Here is a 22,404-nt window from a genome sequence, read left to right on the forward strand (position 1 = left end):
TCACACTGACAAGTCAATCCTAGCTGGACCTATGGCCTGAGGCTAAGACCCAGAAGGGTTCAGCCTAAGGCTGACCTGCAGATCCCGCATAGGAATGAATGCCTTTGACTGTATGTCACTGAGATTGGGGTTGTTTGTTACACAATATTATTGTGGCACTAACTGATCAATAAAAAATAATGCAAGTGTTTCTGCATCTAACAATATGTTTAAATGAATATTTAAGTGTGGGTTCTGAAGAAATAAACTTTCTGAGAACAAGAATCAAATTTCTAATAATTAGTTCTGAAAATAATAAATAGTATACATTAAGTCAATTTTTAAAAACAAATTTTGAGAGTTACTCTTGGCTGGTAACTGAATAGTTATTCTGGATGTATTATTTTAAATTTCTTCTACAGATATTTTGAGTTGTATACACCAAATGACAGGATCCAGATAACAGCTCAGGTAAATGGAAAGCAGCCTCCCAAGAAATGAGGTTATCAATTCACAATTTGTTGAATGTTAGTCCATTAAAAAGAATTAATACTATTTTTTAAAACCTACCTAAAGAGTCTAAAATATCCTTTACATCTGTAATTAGACAGTCCAATTTATAATTCTCTCGATGAACAGGAGCATCTGTTTCTCCATAGCCTCTCAAATCCAGTGCTACAACTCTATATTCACTTTTAAATTCCCTTAGTTGGTGACGCCAAGAATACCTGCAGAAAATAAGATATGTTAAAAATACCACAGTAACGAATATAAAGAATATCATTACAGATTGTCTAAGTGGAAAACTGTAAGTAACTTCTCATTTTTGAGAAAGGTTATGTAGCCATGTGTGGGCAGGGAAGAAAAAACCTGTTTGAAAAGAAAGCACTCACATTATTAAAATTGACTTTTTTTTTTTTTTTTTACCAGCTTCAGTGGGAATGTAACAAAACGGCCAGGATTTACTGAAACTACAAAATACCAGATACTAAAACCTTAAGAAATGTACCTAAGAAGTCAATTTTCTAAGCTTTGCTTAAATAATGCTTACCTCTATCACTTAGTCTGAGCCTATAAGTGCTTCTGTATATTGTACTACTTGATTCTTTCAAAAAACTTGCAAGATGAAAATATATTTTCCTGGAAGGGGGATTTTACTCAGCTTGCTACATGTCAAATAGTACTCAGTGTTTTCATTCCTAACAACAGTTACTCATGGATGAAAAAGTCTGCTGATTTTTAAAAAGATGATAATGGAAAGAATCCAATAAAACAACTACTTAAGACAAATCTCTGAGACATCCCTGGAGAGCCAGTGGTAAATGAGAAAGTGTGCCCGGGACTGGTGCACTGGGATGACCCTGAGGGATGGAATGGGGAGGCAGATGGGAGGGGAGTTCAGGATGGGGAACACAGGTACACCCGTGGTGGATTCATGTCAATGTATGGCAAAACCACTACAATATTGTAAAGTAATTAGCCTCCAATTAAAATAAATAAATGTATATTTTTTAAAAATCTGCCTGTCAGTGCCAGAGACACAGGTTCAATCCTTGGTGTGGGGAGATTCCACATGCTGAGCGGCAACTAAGCCTGTGTTCCACAACAAGAGAAGCCACCACAATGAGAGGCCCCAACACCACAACTAGAGAGCAGCCCCCATTCACAGCAACTAAAGAAAGCCTACACGTGGCAATGAAGACACAGCGCAGCTGAAAATAAATAAATAAATAAAATTTAAAGGAGAGAAAAAAGATAAACCTCTGCTTGCGAAAACAAAATTCTTCTGAGGATGAGATCCTGAACTATAAAGACAAGCAGGTGTGTGGTTAAAAACATTTAACAACCAAAATGGCCCAGGCATTGATCAGTTAGAACGGCCACAGTGACAGCCAGGCCCTGGAAGTTTGCTAGATCAGGTGTTCCCCCTGTGCTTGATAATGAAACTGCAGAATTAACTGAAATACAGAGCTCCATGAGAGTTCCTTCGTCTAAGGAGCAAAATCATTATGGATAACAAACAGAGAAAGAGACTCGGATTTTTCAAAGTGACTCTCTGTGTTACAGAACTCAAAATATGCATTAAAAGCATCTGCATGCACATCTGTTCATGGAAACACAGTATAAAACTATCTGACAAAGCCAAATGGTAGATCATTGTCTGGAAAGATTTTTGGAGCACAATAGGAACGTGAACAGAGTGATCTGAGATTATAAACCAATAGTGAAGGGAGACTGCAATGTAAAATAACACAAAGCAATGAGAAGAAAGAAAAAAATCAACCACTTTACATCAACAGCTAGATTACCAGGAAAGGTGTCAGACACACAATCACATTTATGAATGGTTAGAGTCTTTGGTCTATTACTAGGATATCTATGATTTGTGAAAATCTGCAAAAGCACTGCCAATGAACATGGATTTGAAAACTTTAACAAAAGTGTCTTTCTTAACAATCTTGATAATCTTCTCTCTGGGTTGTAATAAACAAAAGAAGCAGTTTGATTCCTTAAAAGATACTCATCTGTCAACACATGTGATTTTAACTTTTCAAGTAGTTGTTGTTCAGTTGCTCAGTCTTGTCTGATGCTTTTGTGACCCCATGGACTGCGGCACGCCAGGCTTCCCTGTCCCTTACCATCTCCAAGAGTTTGTACTCCCAGTCTCCTGCATTGCAAGCCAATTCTTTACTCTCTGAGCCACCAGGGAAGCCCTAAAAGGGGACGCTCTGGCTGCATGGGCCGGGAATCGAACCTGGGCCTCCCATGTGGCTGGCGAGAATTCTACCACTGAACCACTCATGCACCTATTTTCTCATAGCCTTACTTAATATTTTGAATTGATTTCTTTTATGTCTTTGTAACTGAAGCCTAATTCTTCTTTATAATCCTTCATATCCAATCAATGAAGTTCGGTAAATTTAACCTCTTAAATATTAATATTTACTTAATCACTTTTCCTATCCATCCCTGATATCATTACCTTCATTCAGGCATCCATTTATGCAGCAGCCATCAATTGGTCTAATTGTGTCTGTTTCATTCCCCTTGGCTCTATCTTCTATAAAACCAGAGTGATGTAATAAAAACACAAACTCTTTCTTGACACTCTGTTACTCACAACATGAAGCCCAAGCAGGTTATTTTGGCAGATAAAACCTCTAAGATTTGACCTTCCTAATCTTCCAGCTTGACTACCTTATACCCTCTATCATTTGCTATATAATAAAAAAGGGCTAACATATATATCTGTCTTATTACATGCCCAGGCACAATTCTAAGTGCTTCACATACAGTGATGTTGATCTTCAAAATAGTAGTATAAAGTAAGTACTATTATAATCCCTATTTTACAGATGAAGAAACCAAGGTACAGATTAGTTTGTGGATGTGCTGAAAGTCACAGTTAGCAAATAGCAGAGCCAGGATCCAAACCCAGGTGGTCTGGCCTGAGAACCCATGCTATGCTGCCCCGGCAGCACTTCTCTGCTTGCGGTGAATAAACATGGGTCTTGTTTTTATGACTTTGTTTACACAATTTCCTTTTTCTGAAACATCATCCCTCCTCAGCATTTCCCTACTCCCCACAACCCCTGTCCTTCACCCATCACTGAACTCCTCCTGCTGGGCATCTTCTCTTCTAGGAGATGTCCCAGGTTCCCTCCTTCACAGGTGGGTTGGGTGGCCCCTTCCATATTCTTCCATTTGTCTGCACACTCTTCAGTGTACTGGGCATGTGCTTTATACTAATCTGTGGGTGCCTGGCATTTCCACTTGACTGTGAGCTCCTTGAATTGCCTGGCAGATGTGAAGGTGCTCAATAAAGATTTGTTGACTGAGTGAAATGATGGAAAAACAAACACACTGAATTATGTTAGTGCTAGAAATACCAGTTGTTCATTAAAACTCTGTCCCAGTTCAAACCTTGAGACAACTCTGAACTAAAGTTCCCAGATTCCTCTTGGGAAATTTATATTCAATTTCTACTCATGCAATTCTGTGCATTGTTTTAATATCCTAAATACCTGTGTCTTCATTTAGAATTCATTTGAGTAGAGATGTCAAGGTAGAAATTTGACTCAAAATAATGTGTACAATCCTATAGCGTTTTATATTTAATGTAAATATAATACCTGCATATGTCATTATGTTATTAATAATTTAAATTGTCTTCCAAATAAATCCAAGTATTTCTATTATCAATGAGTGGAGCCAAACAATATCTTAAACATTTCTAGGAATATTTAAAGGCTGCAACTGCTATCTTAATAAAGGACAAAATACTTTTTAAATGTAATCTTCCTAGAGTTCATCAATAAAGCATATTTGATTTACACATTAACTCTAAACTGAAAAAGAAATCACCCCAGTGATAGACTGATGAGCATGTCATTCACATGAATAAAACAAAATAACCCCCTGGAGACAAAAATGAAACATAAAATCAGTAACTCCTGAAAATATTATAAATAAACAAAACTAGCTACTTTCATCCACACTGTCCCCCTCCTCCCCCACCCAGTTGCTTTGTTATGGTTTAGTCACTCTGTCCTGTCTGACTCTTTGCTAACCCATGGACTATAGCCCACCAGGCTCCTCTCTCCATGGAATTTCCCAAGCAAGAATACTGGAGTGGGTTGCCATTTCTGTCTCCAGGGGATCTTCCCCACCGAGGGATCGAACCTGAGTCTCCTGCATTGCAGGCAGAGTCTTTACCACTGAGTCACCTGGGAAGCTGCAGCAGAGGATACTTCAGAAAAAGCAACTTCTTTCTTAGTTATTCTTAACACAAGGAGGGCTCCTAGTTTACCAGGCTAGCCTCTTTGAGATGCAGAATATACTCTTCCCTTTTACAATGGAGAAAAAGCCACAGTCATCAGGCTCCGTGCTCAGCTGCATGCATGAAGAGCCCTTACTTGCCTCAGCACTTGAGTAATGACGAGTGTGTCCCTACAGCTGGTGTTATTGCCAGAAACTGCCTGCATCAGCTCAAAATATTTTTAAAAGCAATGCAAATTGAGGTGGAGATAGAGGGGGAGAAAATCATCTGTGACAGCCTTATTTGGCACTAATTTAGCTAAAGGATTCATAGATCTGTATATTGTTTGATGTTTCCTCTATATTTTAAGAAGACCCAGAATTTTATTGTTTCTGTATAACATCTAATAGTATATATTAAACATCACCAATTCTCAACAGCTATTCTTAATGATGATAAATGCAAATAATACCTTATATTTGTATAATGATTTTCTGTTTAAAAAGCATTTTTACACACATTGCCAGTTTATGATTATTTTGTTTTCACTGAATCAAATAATCTGACCTACTTGATCTACAATATTATAAACTCATGTGCATTTAGGCAAAACTTGATTAATAAAGGGATGTTTACATGGGCAACATAAATTGAAATTGGTTCAAAATGCCAAAGCTTTTTGGCTCTTAAAAAAAAAAAGGAGGGCCTCCCAGGTGGCTCAGGGATAAAGAATCTGCCTGCCCATGTAGGAGTCCCCGGAGACTCTCTGGGTTAGGAGGATCCGCTGGAGGAGGAAATGACAACAAACTCCAGTATTCCTGACTGGAGAACTCCATGGATAGAGGAGCCTGGTGGGCTACAGTCCACAGGGTTGCAAACAGTCGAACACGACTGAGAGATTGAGCACGCAAGCATAAAAGGGGAAAAGTGCAAGAGAAAGGGCTTTTGGGAACAGAAAAAGGAAAGTCTAAGAAAGAGAGATATGAAGTGGTTTAATCAAAACAGCGTTATCCTAAATTCTGATTTGAACTGACTTTTTCCTGAATGGAGCTCATGAATGGAATTGACTAGATTGCATAACGAGTAACAGTGGTAATTTGGAAGGAAAGACAAAATGTCAACGTAGAGGTCTCGGTTTAGGGTATGACTTACACAAACAGAAGTCTCAGCAACTAAGCGGCTGAGCCAGAATCCACTGCCCATATTACTTTATGCAGATTTGATGAATACTTTAGACTAACATTTTATTTGTAAGCCAGTCATGTCATAGGGTCTTCCCAGGTGGTGCCAGTGGTAAAGAACCTGTCTGCCAATGCAGGAGATGTAAGAGACAAAGGTTCTATCTCTGAGTCGGGAAGATCCCCTGGAGAAGGGCAGGGCAACCCACTCCAGTATTCCTGCCTAGAGAATCCCATGGACAGAGGAGCCTGGCGGGCTACCATCCATGAGGTTGCAAACAGTCAGACACGGCTGAAGCGACTTAGCATGCATGCATGTCATAGACTTTTTGCTCTAGAAAAATGATGAGCTAGATGGGGTTTTGCCCCCCTCCATTCTCTTCTTCAATGCCTAACACTTCCTAGTGCACTAGCAATCTCAAAGCATTTATTAATAAAGGCCCTTTTACTCTAAAAGTATTAACTAAATACTCTTTCAGAGCTAGATGCATTTTAAATTAGGAATTTGGATGACACAAAATCTTTAAAATTCTAAAGGAAGTGAGGAATATGTAATGTGGAATTCTAGGTGTTAAGAGCAAAAGTAAAGGAGAAATTTGGGGACAGGGCATTGTCCTAGAACTTTAAAAACATACCACACATTCTACATTTAAGTCAGTTTAGAGAATATAATTTTCAGGTCCATTTTTCCATTTCAAGATTATAATCCTGAGCTAGCAAAAATCTGATTTTCTTTTTACCACCTTAATATGTACCATCTTTTAAAAGATATTCATTTTTTAAAAGTTTCATCATGTGTTGTTTCATCTGTACTTATTTGGTTCTGTGGGGTCCAAAGGGGAACAGAGTATTTTCCCGTAGGTAACTAGCAACTGTGTATTTTTGGCTATAGGTTTTCTTCTCCACATGAAATATTCTGATCCTTAATTTGTCCTGAATTCATCTGAGCCTGTTACTATGTGCATAGGAAAGAGTCCTTTTTCAGTTTCCATGAGCCCTCTTCTCCTCCTGCCTTCCCCTCAGCCAAGCCTTACCAAAGGCTGCCAGGTAACAGGCACTCTAATTCTTTGGTTTCCTTCGAATCTCCTTTACCACCCAGTGTTGCATTTTGTCCACAGTTCAGTTCAGTCGCTCAGTCGTATCCGACTCTTTGCAACCCCATGGACTGCAGTATGCCAAGCTTCCCTGTCCATCACTATCTCCTGGAGCTGGTTCAAACTCATGTCCATCAGTAGGTACTATAAAAACTGGTTTATGATTGCTAATGGGGGAAAATAGGGAGAAGGGACAGTCAGGGAGTTTGGGATCGATATGTACACGCTGCTGTACTAATTTAGTCTTTAACAATATTGTGATAGTTGCAGCTGAAAAATGAAGGGACTCAGTCATACATACACGTGTATTCATTCTTCCCTAAATTCCCCTCCTATCCAGGCTGCCACATAACATTGAGCCACACTGCTATATTTAAAATAGATAACTAACAAAGTCCTACTGTATAGCACAGGGAACTCTGCTCAATGTTATGTGGCAGCCTGGACGGGAGAGGAGTTGGGCGAGAATGGATGCATGTGCATGTATAGCTGAGTCTCTGCTGTCCACCTGAAGCTATCACAACATTGTTAACTGGCTATATTACAATATAAAATAAAAAGTTAAAAACTGTCTTTCAATTGACTATTTCAAAAATTTGAAACACTACATGATACTTGTTTTAATTCTCAAAAATAAATAAATTTAGGATAACAATATGCACATTTCTTTAAAACAGAAGGAATATAATTCTTGTGATTGAGGAACACTTAGGAGTAATAACTCTAGGCCAGCACTTGATCATAGCATGGGGTCTATTAAAAATCACTACAAGAAAATGACACTATGGTAAGCCAAATCTTTAGTGCAAAAGAAAAAGTTACTGTTAAGTTTACCAGAATTCTGGAAATCCATGAAGCAGCAGCATAAGTGGTTTGCCTCTTTCTCCAGCAGCAACATAATGAAATCTTAACCCCGAATCCTGCAGTAGGAAATAGAATGCATGAGATTTCAGTGACGCTTTGTGTTGACTGTAAAAATACAATTAGCATTTCCATTCCATCAAAAAATTTCATTTGCATTATTTTTAATATCAAGAGATAAAATAAGTATCATTAATTTTCAGAAAGAAAAAATAACCATTGTTTATCAGCAGGGTAAATTAACAGATTCACTTTTGTTGACATTCCCTTCTACTTACAAGGTCAATTTATCTATATTATGAGCTTCTGAAACAGTTATAATTTTCTTACTGATGTGTCACACTTCATCTCACTCAAATTCTGCAGGACAAGTAAGTAATTGTGATCTGCATTTATATTCCTGCCATTATTTACCTCCCAGTCATATACTTTTCTCAGCTTGCCCGTCAAGAGCTGTGCCATCAGTTATATAATTCACACCTCCTTTCCTTATTTTTAGTTCTCTCCCTCCCACATTATTTTCAGTTGAGAGCTGCATGCACAGTTCCCCTGGCTGCCTGCTCCTCACGTCACGTCAGTGTATGTCTAACAGCCGAATGCTCTGGGTGCTCAAACCTTTGCTCTGCATATGGGAGACAAGACTGCCCAAGGGAAACAAAAATCATAGAAATGAGAAAAATCACAGAAATATAGCAAACACAAAGCAAATAGAAGAAAGGATGGTGGAGCAAGAAAGAAACAAAAAAACTCAGAAGGAAGTGAGGTAAAAAAACAAGAACCAAAACCCAGAGACTGACCAGGTTTTACATCAGATAGCCCAAGTAATTGGGTTTCCAGATGTGAAAAAAAATCTTAAAGCTCATCTAGTTCAACCCTATCATTTTTGCAGAGTTAGAAACTAAAGTCCAAAGATGTTACTATAGGTCATTAAGATGGTTGAGAGCAAGACTGTGGCTAGAACCTCCATCTTGTCCTACTGCCCAGGACAATGCTCTTTCTATTCCTTGGTTCTAGGTCTCTGGGGAAACTCTTTAAGTGGCCAGAGTCAGAACAGAGTCATTGTGATGAATTCCGAATGATTCTTAAACTGATTTTCCCCCTCAGGGAGGATGAACATAACAACTCTGACTTCTACCCTCTACTGCAGAATGCCTTCCTGGAAGTTCAGTAACTTCTTTTATTGGTAGTGAGTCTCAGAAGATGAAAGGCTGTAGGAACTTGATTGGATTTAGTGAATAAATATTTCATCTCATTTTACTATGTACCAGGCACTGTTATAAGATTTTTGGTTTTAGCTTATTTGTTTTTCGCAAATATTAACTCATTTAATTCTCATGTTAACTGCAGGGTAAAAAGGACATGCCCCTCCGTGGTCTGAACTCCAGCTGCAGGGCAATCTAGCTCCTAACAGGAACCCCAGACCTGGTGACAAAAATATTCCTTCATGGAGGCTATTTTTGAAAGGCCTGTGAGTCAGATTTGTAGGGTGCATCACAAAAAGCTATCTCCCTTCACCACCTGGAGCCTCAGGAAATAGAATAATCGTGGGCTGTAAGAAAGCTTGGGACAAGCATGGACAATTAAAAAGTCTGCATGAAGAGCTGACATTTACTTTTTGTGCCATTCCTTTGGTCTCCGGCATCATAGCACTGCTTCCTCCTCCACAAACATGCACCATTTATTTATTGTTTGATGTTGCTTAGGTCATCTGTGAATGCTCCATTCTGCTGATCTGAATAAACTCCTGATTTGCAATGACTTATTCTATTTACTGTTCCAATCGCTAAAATGTGGGCAAGGACCATCTCCTGAGACAGTAGGGCGTCACCAGAAACAATTCCCTACAGCTTATCTGAGCTCTAAAGGGCAAAAAGGTGACAGACGACCGCTTCCCCTTACAGTTGGAGAAGGCTGTTGCGGTGGAGAAGTAGGGGACAGTAACAGGACCCAGATTATTAGACTCTCTCACACACACGCAAGGACCATGACGACACACACAACCCCCTGACCCTCTCCCGTGGCACCTCGCCCCTCTAGCATCCCCCGGGCATCTTCTCCGTCCCTGCAGCGCGCCCTGCTAGCCCCGAGAACACTAGGGGCCGCTGGGCTGGGCGTCATGCGATCAGCCCCGCGGCCTCTGCTGTCACGGCCGTCACGTCCCCTCGCGATAACGCCGGGCCCGCCCCCGCCTTCACCTTGATCCTCACGTAGCAGTGGGTACCCAGAGAGGGGTCGTTCAAGCACGCGGGCGGGTGTTCCCGGGCGACCCGCCGGAAGGTCTGCGTGGGTCCCTTGCCGATGCTCCACAAAAGTTTGAGCAGGTAGATGGAGGCGCAGAGCCCGCAGTAGAAGTAGATCAGGCACCAGAAAAGCAGGGACCGGATCGTGACCACCAGGCGGGGCAGGCAATCCCGCAGCTTCGCCATCCGGCGGCGGCAGCGGCGCGGCCCGCAACGCAACGCAACGCTTCCGAGGCGCGGGAAGCAGCGGCGCGCGCTCTGGAGCCGGAGCGAGACTGCGAGCGCGGCGGCGCGTCAGACCCGCCGGCCGGTCGGCGGCCGCCTGCCCCGCGCACGCCTCCCCGCGGGTCCCCGTGCTGCCGCGCCCGGCTCGGGTCCGTTGTCACAGCCCCGGGCTACCACACTCACGGTGGGCGTTCGGGACGGCCGCGCCCAGCCCCGGAGCGGCGCCCCGCGGACCCCAAGCGCTGCGAGGTCCGCACCGGATAGGCAAGGGTGGAGAGCTGGCCTTCCTCCGCAGGGAGTAAAGCCCCATTTCAAAACTGGTAAACTGGGGGGGAAATGAAGGTGAGACTTTCCCAAGCCATGCTAGATACTGTGGGAGGAAGAGCCATTCATTTTGACCAGCGTTCATATCCTCTCCTTGCCCCCAGATTTAAGGCCTTCTTTCTGGATCGTGGAATTATGGGGCGCATGGGGGAGGGGGAGCAGTAAACGATTTTCATACCACCCGAAAGACATTTCTTTATTCATTCCCAAAGCTCATCTGAAGGTGTTGCTATTCTCCAACTAGGTTCTGAGTCGTTATCCGACCAGCTAGGTGTCTGGTTATAAAGTCAAGCTTCTGGCAACGCCTGGTCTTTTTTTCTGTCCCTCTGGGTTTTTCCTTTACAAGAAGATTTCGGGTGGAGAGGGAGGTGGGAGGGGGGATCGGGATGGGGAATACATCTAACTCCATGGCTGATTCATGTCAATGTATGACAAAACCCACTGCAATGTTGTGAAGTGATTAGCCTCCAACTAATAAAAATAAATGGAAAAAAAAAAAAAGAAGATTGTGTAAATAGAATCATGTCCTAGTCAACTTCTAGCTTCTGGCTTCTCTCGTTTAGCGTGATGTATCTGAGACTCAACTATACTGTTACATATATTGTTTTATTATTATTAGTCTTTTGTTAGATGGATGTACCATATTTGCTTACGGAACACTTCACAGTTGAAGTATATTTGAGTTTTTTCCCAGTTTTTGGTGGTTATGAATAAAGTCACTGATGTAAAATTTTTGGTGGGAACGTGTAAGTTTCATTTCACTTGGGTTAACACTTAGAAGTGGGATTGCTGGGTCAAGTAGGTATGCATTTAACTTTATAGGAAACTATCAAACTGGTTTCCAGAGTGGCTGCAAGTTTAATTCACACTAGCAATGTGTGAGAGTTATTGTTAGGTCCTATTCTTGAGAGCACTTAATATTGTTAAAAAAAAAAAAAAAATTCCTGATTTTAGCCATTCTAAGAGTTGTATAATGTGGTATCTCATTGAAATTTTTATTCACATTTCCCCAATAATAATAATGTTGGGCATCTCTATATACTTGTGTGCCACTTAAATGTATTATTCTTTGACAAAACAGCTGTCCAAATCTTTTACTTATTTTTTAGAAAAGTGGGTTGCTTATTTTCTTACTGAGTTTGAAAGTTCCTTATGTATTTTGGATACAAATGCTTTATCACACATCATGTGATTTGCAAATATTTTCCCAGTCTGTCTTTTCATTTTTAAGGACTTCTGAAGAGCACAATTTCTTAATTTTGATTTTATCCAATTTATCACTTTTCTTTTATATGTAGTAGTTTTGGTCTTGCATATGGGAAATCTCTACCTAAGTTAAGGTCAGCAAGTGACCCCCAACCTGTGTTTCCTTCTAAAAAAATTATTTTATGTTTTGTATTTAGGTCTATAATCCATTTTGAGTTAGTTTTTGCATAAGATGCAAAATATGGGTTGACATTGATGTTTCCCATGTGGATATCCAATTATTTTGGTATCATTTGTTGAAAAGAATATTCTTCCTCTATTGAATTGCTTTTGCACCTCTGTTGAAACTCACTTTACATGTGGGACTATATTTGAACCCTCTAGTCCGTTTCATTGATCTATATGCCTATATTTTCTGCAGTATACACTTGCCTTTTTTGTGGCTGTGCCATGAGCGATGCAGGGTTTTAGTTCCCTGGTCTGTGCCTCCTGCATTGGGGGACAGGTGTCTTAAAACCACTGGATTGGCAGGGAAATCCCAATACATACTTGTCATGACTATTGAAAGTAGTAAAGTAATATAGTAAGTCTACAACTCATGTAGTATGAGTCCTTCAACTTTGTTCTTCTTTATCAAAATAAAGATTGTTTTGGCTATTGTAGTTACTTTTCCATACAAATTTTAGTATTAGCTTGTCAATTTTGACAAAAATTGTTGATTGGAATCCATTGAATCTGTTAATCAATTTTGAGAGAACTAATATTTTAACAATATTGAGTTATTCAGAACATTGTTGTTCAGTTGCTAAGTCATGTCCGACTCTTTGCAACCTCAGGGACTGCAACTCGCTGGGATTCCCATGAACATACGTCTCTCCAGTTATTTAGAGTCTTCTTTGATTTGCTTTATCAGTTTTTCATAGCTTTAAACATACAGATACTGTATGTATTTTGTAAGATTTATACCTAAGTATTTCTTTAAAAAAATATTATTGTAAATGTTATTTTTTCAATTTCTAGTTACTAATTCTAGGTGCTTACATGATTTTTGTTTGTTTGTTTCAGGTCCTGGACCTTGTTAAATTTACTTTTTAGTGCTGGTAGCTTTTTGAAAAATTCTTTGGGATGTTCTATATAGATAATCATGTCATTTGTGAATAGAGACAGTTTTATTTCTTCCTTTCCAATAGGTTTGCCATTTATTTTTCTTCACTTATTGCACTAACTAGGACCTCCAGTACAATACTAATTTTTACTTTGTTCTCAGCCATAAGGGGAAACCATTCAGTCATTTACTATTAAGCATACTATTAGCTCAATGTTTTTTTTTTCTTCCATGCTGCACAGTTTTCGGGATCTTAGTCCTGGGACCAGAGATTGAACCTGCACCCTTGGCAGTGAAAGCAGGGAGTCCTAACCACTGGACCACCAGTGAATTCCCTGAAGATTTTTTTTTTAAGATGCAATTTATCATATTGAGGAAGTTCCTTTTTATTTTTAGTTTCTGAGAGGTTTTTTTTTTTTCTTCTCCCCACAAATGGGGGAGTTTTGTAAAAGGGCTTTCTGTTTCTCTGGAGATAATCATAGTTTTTCCTTTTTAATCTACTGATGTGATTACCTATAAATTTTTGAATGTTGGACCAGCCTTTCATTCCCAGGATAAATCCCAATTGATCATGAAATAGTGTATTTTTAATATATTACTGAAATCAATTTTCTAATATTTGGTTGATGATTTTTGCGTCTATATTTGTTCTTATATTATGGAATAATGTATATAAAATTGGTAGTATTTGTTCCTTAAATGTTTGGTAGAATTCTCCCAAAAAGCATGTAGGCCCGGAGTTGTTATTATTGTTTAAATTCTTTTTTAAAGGTTTTAAAATACAATTCAATTTACTTAGTACTTATAGAACTATTCATGATTATTTCCTCTTTTACAGTTCGTATTTTTTAAGAATTTTATCCACTTCTTGTAAGTTGTTGAATCTCTGGCCATAGAGTTCTTCATAATATGTCCTTGTTATTTCTTGAATGTCTGCAGATCTGTGTGTGTGTGTGTGTGTGTGTGTGTGTGTGTGTGTATCTGTAATATTCTCTTTCACACTTGACATTTGCAATTTGCATTTTCTCATTTTTATATGGTAGGTCTGGATAGAGGGCTTATCAATTTTATTGTCTTTTTTTAAAAAAAAACAGCTTTTGGTTTCCTTGATTTCTCTCTTTTTTTGCTTAAGATTTCATTTAAATTTAAATGTAAATGATTTCCCTTTTTCCTGTTCTTTCTTCTGCTTTAGATTTAATTTGATTTTTCTAGTTTCTTAAGATAGAAACTTCAGTAACTGATTTGAGATTTTTCTTCTGTTTTAACATAAACACTGAGTGGTAAAAATTTTCCTCTAAATGCCACTTTCACTGCATCCCATAAATTTTAATGTGTTGCATTTTAACTTTGATACAATTCAAAATACTTTCTAATTATTCTTGTGATTTTTCTCTTTTAAGATGGGTTATTTAGAAAAGCTTAATTTCCAAATGTTTTGCAGATATTTTTTTGGTATTAATTTCTACTTTAAATCTGGTGTGATAGCTTATGAACTACCTATTCTTGTAAATTTGTCAAGGTTTGCTTTACTCCTCTAAATATAGTCTATTTTAGTGAATGTTCCAACTGCATTTGAAAAGTGTATTCTGCTGTTTTTAGTGAGAGTGTAACATTAATGTCAATTAGTAAAGATGGTTAGCAGTGTTGTTCAGGACCATTAGATCTTTACTGACTTTCTGCCTACTAGTTCTATCAATTGCTGAGAGAAGAATGGTGACATCTGTCTGTAATGGTGGATTTGCCCATTTCTCTTCTGTCAGTGCCACTGGTTTTGCTTTAGCCAGTTATCTTTTGGAGCATTTATAAACAATAAAAACAAATTTAATAATTACTTTCACTGAAGGGAAAAGAAGAAGGGGGCAGCAGAGGATGAGAGATGGTTAGATGCCATCACTGACTCAATGGACTAAAATTGAGCAAACTCTGGGAGGAAGTGGAGTATAGAGGAGCCTGGCATGCTACAGTCCATGGGGTCACAAAGAGTTAGACATGAGTTAGTGACTGAACAACAACAAATGCCATATCTAGTGTCCTTCATTCCTTGTATAGATACAGGTGAGACCTCTAGAATCACATCCCTTTTATCAGAAGAACCTTCTTTAACATTTCTTGTAGTGCGGGTCTGCTGGCAATAAATTCTTTCACTTTTTGTTTGCTTGAAAAAGTATTTCTCTTTCAATTTTGATAATATTTCCAGTGGATATAGAATTCTAGTTGACAAGGTTTTGTTTTAGAACTTTAAAGATGTTACTCCACTCTCTTACTATTTTTATAATTTCTGATGAGAAGTTTGCTATATTCTTTTCTTCTTTCCTCTCTGTTGTGTTATTTTTCCTTTGGGTGCCTCAAGATTTCCTGTTGGTCTTTGGTTTCAGCAATTTAAATATGATATATCTAGTGTGGGTTTTTTTTTTTTTTTTTCATCTTGTTTAGCATTCTCTGAGCTTCTTGAATTTGTGCTTTTGAGCCTGTCATTATGTTAGACACTAGAAAATGTATTAATATATTGGTCTTTGTCTCTGGTTCCTGACAGATAGATCCTGAAACCCTTGTTATTTTCTAAGTAATAAGAGCACTAAGAGCATGTGTTATTCTAATATTTGGTTTCTGACTCATATCTGACACAGGGCTCTTAAAACCCTTGTAAATTTCTAGTGATAAGAGCCCCAGGAGGATCTTTTGTTCTAATGAGGACATTCTGGGTGGGCTCTGGAATGGCTCCAGATAGGGGTTGGTCACCAGAAAGATCAAAATGTGATTAAAAGCTTGGAATTTTCAGCTCCACCTCCCTCCTCCAAAGGGGAAGGAGACTGGAAATGGAGCTAATAATTGATCATGCCTCTGTGATGAAGGTGTTTGGGGAACTTCCAGGTTAGTGAACATATCTACATACAGGAAGGTGATGCACCTCCAATTCCATAGGGGCAGAAACTACTGTGCTTGGGACCCTGCCAGACCTTGCCCTGTGTATCTCATCATCTGGTTCTTCATCTGTATCCTTTACTATATCCTTTAATAAACTGGTAAACATAAATGTGTCCTTGAGTTCTATAAGCTGCTCTAGCAAATAACTGAATCCAAGGGGCAAAAGGTCATGGGAATCTCTGATTTGTCTACATCAGACAAGTTGTGGATAATCTAGGCATCTGATTGTCATCTGAAATGTGCATCAGTCTTGTGGTACTAAGCCCTTAACCTATGGGATCTGATACTATCTCCAGGTGGATATCAATACATTTAGAATTGAGTTATATTGTAGGACACCTAGATGATGTCACAGAGAATTCATTTGTGGGGAATCCCACACACATTTGGAGATTAGACACACAGGAGGAAGAGCTGAGGGTTTTTCCCTACTAAGGAGAAGGAAAAACTAGTTTTTTCCCCCCAATACAAATTAATTTTAGAGAATTCTCAGCTGATGTCCCTTCAAATATTTCTCCATTCCCATTTCTCTCTCTCGTCTCTGAGATTCCAGTTAGACATATGTTAGACTTTTAATATTGTGCTGTAGCTTTTGGATATTCTGTTGTGTTGGTCCTACCATGCCCCACTTTTTTGTGTTCTTTGCTTTTTTGTTTGAGTAATTTCTTTTAATCTAAACTCAGCTTCACTGATTCTTTCCTTGGCTGTGTTGATTCTGTTGATGAGGCCATCAAAGTCATTCCTCATAACTATTACCATGTTTTTTATTTTCTAGCACTTGCATTTTATTTTTCCTATAATTTCTGTCTATTGAAATTACCTATCTGATCACACATTGTCTGTTTTTCCTCTACAGCTTGTAATAATCATAGTCATTTAAAATTTTCTGATAGTCAACTGTGTGTCATCTTTAAGTCTGTTTCTGTTGATTGCTTTGTCTCTTAACAGTAGGATTTTTTTTTTCCCTTGCTTCCTTTTATGCCTCATAATTTTTTGTTGAAAGACATTTTGTATAAAACAAGAGACAAAAGTATACATATATTTAAGCTTGGAAATTGACAGTTTTTTCTTTTGCTAGCCTTAATTGTGGAGGTGAAATCAATCTAGTCAGAAGTTGAGCTGGAATTGAATTTTATTGTTGCTACAGTTATCCCAAGCACACCACAGATTTTCAGTAGTCTCTGGTGGTACCATGAGGATGGATCTTGGTTTGCCAGTGATTTTTTCTCAACAGCTGCTACGTGCTTGCCTTGAAGTCTTTATGCTTAGTGTTATACTCGCTCTATGCTCTTGCACCTCTGATTGCAGTAGACTGCTTTTGCTTGTTATTGAATGCATTTTATCCTAATGGTAAGAAGTGCAGGGCAGTGAGGAGCATTCTCTGCTGTCCTATTAATTTATGCCAGCAGGCACTATGTCTTTGGATATCAGTGATGCCTTCTCAATGATCCTTCCCTGCCCTCAGTGACAGGATATCTCTAATGGTCTGAACCCACAATGGATTTCCTGCACGTCTCCTAAGATTTCAAGTTTTAATTCTATTTCCTTCCCACCAGTTGCAGGGGGTCTTCATTTATGCCCTAAAATTGTTAAGAGTTTGCTAGTCTTCCTCCAGAAGCTTAGGGTTTATAATTTGTAGGGAAAATGGGGGAAAAGGTTCTGGGCAGTCTTTGTGCTTTTCCTGCATCTGCTGCTCTTCTCTTGTAAGCCTGCATCAAGAGGATGGCTTACTTAGAACCCTCATCCTGTCCCGTCCCCACCTAAAATCTTTTCTGTAAGTACTGAGGAGGTCTGTGGAGAAGAGCCTGAAAGTGATTACAAATTTCTCTTGTGCTCCCAAGGGTTTTGTATTCTCAAGCTAGCCCACACCCGGCCTTGAGCAGTTTGTTACGACTTTCAGATGATCTGCTGTTGTCCTTGTTGCCAGGTTATGTAGCATCTGGTGGTGTCTGCCTCAGGTGAACCAGTGCTTATGTTATGTCTCTCCTTGGGTGCATTTATCCTCTTAAATTTCAGGTAACCCTGCAATATTAGCCCTCATTAATGTAAGAAAAGTTGCGGATGTAGAGATTCCTGGCTTTTTAATTCATTGTAATGATGTGAGAAATGCTTTTTCCAGTTTTCTAGATCACAAGTAGAAGCCTGATTCCCCAATTTTAGAAAATTTAGATATAAGTGACATATAACATCGTATTAGTTTTAAGTGTAAAACATAATGACTTCCTCCAACTAATAAAAAAATTAAAAAAAAAAAAACATAATGACTTGGTATTTGTATATATTGTGAAATGATTACCACAGTGTTTAAGTATTTTTTTTTTTTTAGTTTTGAGTATTACCTTTTTTGACACTGGCATTTGAAATGACATAGTTATATCCAGTCATAAGAGAAATAATAGAACTTGCATACACTTTATCCAGTGTATTTTTTGCTTTTAATTATATCATATATGTAATATTGTAGCTTTGTGTACATACCACAAAAGTCAAATTCCATTACCCCAAGGATACCTCACGTTGCTCTGTAATAACCATACCTATACCTTGTCTCTGATCTTTGTTGACCACTGATCTGTCCTCCATTGCCAAATTTTGTCATTTCAAAAGTGTTATATAAATTAAATCATACAGTATATGACCTTAGGGGATTGTTTTTCCTACTCAGGATAATAATTCCTTATAAATTCAAGTTATTGTATATATCAATTTTTTTTTTTTTTTTTTTCGCTTTTGAGTGGTGTTCCACCATATGTATATACTACTTGTTTAACCATTTACCTATTAAATGATGTCTGGGTGGTTTCCAGTTTTTCACTATTACAAAAAAAGTTACTATGAATATTTATGTACAGGTTTTTGTATCAACATTTATGTACAGGTTTTTGTGTGAATGTAAGTTATCATTTATCTTAGATAAATGCCCAGTACAATTTCTGGGTCATATGGCTTTGCATGTTTTGTTTGTAAGAAACTGCAAACTGGTTTCTACATCGGCTGTACCGTTATATTTCCATGGGCAATGTATGAGTGACCGTTTTTCTCCATTCTTGCCAGCATTTTGTGTTGTCACTGTTTTTCTTTTTTAACCTTTCTGATAGGTGTACGGTGATATCTCCTTGTGGTTTATATGTATGTCACCGATGGCGTGAGGGTGAACATGCTTTCATGTGTTATGCCATATGTATATTCTCTGAGTATGTTTTATGTCTTTTTGCCCACTTTCTAGTTAAAATTTTTGGTTGTTTTGAGAGGTCTTTATTGTATATATTTTTGTCAGATAAGTGGTTTGAAAATTCTTGTTCCTAATCTGTAGCTTATCTTTTCATAGGACAAAAGTTTTAATTTGAAGAGATCCAATTTATCAGTCTCTTATTTATGGATCATGCTTTTGTTATGAAGTCTAAAAGAAAATCTTTCTAACCATAGAGCCTTAGGATTTTTTTTTTTTCCTGAAAGTTTTATGGTTTATTTTACATTTAAGTCCAAGATGCATTTTGAGTTAATTTTTGCATAAAATGTGAAATTTAGGTTGAGATCGTTCTGGTTTTTTTTTTTTTTTTTTTTTTGCCTATGGATATCTAGTTGTCTGAGCACCATTTGTTGTTGTCACTTCATTTATTTAGGTCTTTCTCCTTTGATTTGTTCCATAAGCATTTTGTACTTCACAGCATACAGTTCCTGTATGTTTTCTTAAGTGTATACCTAGATATTCCACTTTTTAAGTTTTCACATTCTCATTAGCATATAGAGATCAGATTTTTGTATGTTGAGTTTGTATCCTGTGACACTGCTTAAATCACTTATTAACTGTGATTTAACATTTCTTGGGATTTGTGTGTAGAAAGTCACATGCAAAAATTCATTAGCTATTACTGAATTTATTTAGAAACTGTTTAACATTATCATTACCCCCCAAAATAGCGTATGGTGAAATACTGCAGCCATTTTCTTTAAAATTGGAGTTATGATTCCTGCTTCCATTATTTAATATTTTGGAAAATTAAAGGTAAAGAAATTTAAGGAAAAAACCACACCAAAAACAAGAGTTTTATTCATTTCTAATTTATATGACTTGGGTTTTAGGGTTGATAATTCTTTTCATACATTGTGGGATTTGGTTTGCTAGTGTTTTGCTGAAGATTAAACGATTTGCAGCTTTTACTTATTTTTGGTACTGTCTTTGATTTTACTATCAGGGTAATACTGGCCTCATTAGTTGGGAAGTATTCTTGTTGATAGAATTTGTCCTATTGACAAAAATTACAGAATAGGCCAATTTCTGGAAGAGATATTTTCTGAAATAGATTTTTTTCCTGTAAGAGTCTCCTTTACATTGGTACTAATCCTTTAAATGTTTGGTATAATTTTTCAGTGAAATCATATGGGCTTGGAGATTTTTTTTGAAAGCTATTAATTATGAATTTAAAAAGATTTTAATGGTATAGGGCTATTTAGATGATTTCATATTGAGCTTTCATGGTTATGTTTTTTGAGGAATTGGTCCATTTCTTCAAATTTATGAATATAAAGTTATTTGTAGTATCCCCTTTTATCTTTTTAGTGATTAGAATCTGCAGTGATTGGATTGGAATCTGTAGACTTGTGCCTTTTTCTTGGAGGTTTATGCCTCTCTCTAACCAATTTCATGGCTGCAGAGCAGGCAATAAGATTAATAAACACTGGAATTTTGCCAAGTAATTCAACGAAGAATGGAGTGATGGAGTTGAGAGTATATGCAAGGGAGCGATTATTAATAATAATGTACTATAGACTCTGGGTAAGTGAGGGAGAGAGGAGAGAAATACTATGAGAAGGCACTAGGATTAAAGGACTGTGGGTTCTAGTGAGATCTAATGATTGCTGGAGTCAGGGCCTACCCAGAGTAAGAAAAGTTAAGGGCAAGTAGTGAGAGATTAGTGATAGTGATAGTGAAGTCGCTCAGTCGTGTCTGACTCTTTGTGACCCCGTGGACTGTAGCCTACCAGGCTCCTCCGTCCATGGGATTCTCCAGGCAAGAATACTGGGGTGGATTGCCATTTCCTTCTCCAAGAGAGAGATTAGGATGCTTGAAATTGAGACTAAGAGTTACAGTTGTTGGCAATAACAAGGGAGTGGCTAAAGTTGATTAGATATCAAGATCATTAGCAGAGAAGTCAAGGGACTGAGAAGTTGTCAACTATGAGAGTGACAGTGAAACAGAGATAAGATCTCTGGGGAGTAAGGAGGCGTGAACCAGGGATGGTAAATGACTATGGGAGGTATTGTCTGATGATCATGAAAAACTTAAAACCTGGGGTATTTATGGAAGGAAAGGATAGTCTGCAAGTAGCACTCCAGAGGGAAGAAAACTGTTACTGAAAAAATAGGTGCTGAGTGACAGCCTGCAGGAGACAGCCAGGATTCAGTTAGAACAGTGGTTCTCAAACTTTAGTGTGTGTTAGTATCACTGGAGGGCTTGTTCAATACAGGTTGCTGGCCCCCATACCAGAGGTTCTGATTTAGTGAGTCTTAAGTCTGAGAAGACTCTTGAGAGTCCCTTGGACTGCAAGGAGATCCAACCAGTCCATCCTAAAGCAGATCAGTCCTGGGTGTTCACTGGAAGGACTGATGCTGAAGCTGAAACTCCAATACTTTGGCCACCTGATGTGAAGAGTTGACTCATCGGAAAAGACCCTGATGCTGGGAGGGATTGGGGGCAGGAGGAGAAGGGGACGACAGAGGATGAGATGGCTGGATGGCACACCGACTCAATGGACATGTGTTTGAGTAAACTCTGGGAGTTTGTGATGGACAGGGAGGCCTGGCATGCTGTGATTCATGGGGTCGCAAAGAGTCGGACACGACTGAGCAACCGAACTGAACTGAACTGAACTGAACTGAAGTCTGAGAATCTGCATGTTCCCAAATGATGCTGATGAAGCTGGTCCATGGACCACTCTTCCAGAACAACTCAAGAAAAAAAGAGGAAAAAAAAGCAAAAAGGTTGATTATATAGATAATGTTAACAAGTAAAATTCACGCAAGAAGTTAAGAGAAGCCAAGCGTTTTTTAACTAAGAAATAATGTACAAATTGAGGAAAGATCAGTTATACATCAGTATTTTCTCTGCAAAACTGACTTAAACAAGCCTACTAAAATTTTGTTGACTATCTAAAATGTGCCAGATCTCTTACTGACTGAGCAAAGGTTGAAGTGTTAAATTGGTTAAACACTGATAACCATAACATCGCTCTCTATATGGGATGTTCCAAAGGTTTATAGAAAAACCTCAAGTAAACCATTTAATGTAAAAGGATATTAATGAAGCTGAACTTTCTTTTTAGGTGTAGACAAAGATCATTCATTGAGCAGTTTTATTATTTAAAGGCAGTTGTTGAAAGAGTTAATGTGTATTTGACAGAAGTTAGTTTCTTTTTTAAAAGTAAGTTCTTATTTAGTATTTTTATTCTCTTCAAAATGGAAAACTTCCCATAGATCTTAAAAGCATTACATAATATTTAAATGAACC

General features: G+C 38.2%; 1 protein-coding gene across 1 annotated transcript in view; it reads right to left on the bottom strand.

The window, feature by feature from the left end:
• EPHX4 (epoxide hydrolase 4) overlaps window positions 1-10,365 on the bottom strand; it is a 32,150-nt gene extending 21,785 nt beyond the window's left edge. The window contains exons 1-3 of the mRNA XM_061119986.1: window positions 10,067-10,365; window positions 7,845-7,930; window positions 550-707 (exon numbers count right to left, since the gene is read on the bottom strand). Of these exons, the coding sequence (XP_060975969.1) occupies window positions 550-707; window positions 7,845-7,930; window positions 10,067-10,297 (475 nt within the window). The 5' untranslated portion in view covers window positions 10,298-10,365. The remainder of the gene's footprint in view (window positions 1-549; window positions 708-7,844; window positions 7,931-10,066) is intronic.
• Window positions 10,366-22,404: the final 12,039 nt, after the last annotated feature.

The sequence above is a fragment of the Dama dama genome, chromosome 20 (assembly GCF_033118175.1).
Source record: "Dama dama isolate Ldn47 chromosome 20, ASM3311817v1, whole genome shotgun sequence".
Taxonomy (NCBI): domain Eukaryota; kingdom Metazoa; phylum Chordata; class Mammalia; order Artiodactyla; family Cervidae; genus Dama; species Dama dama.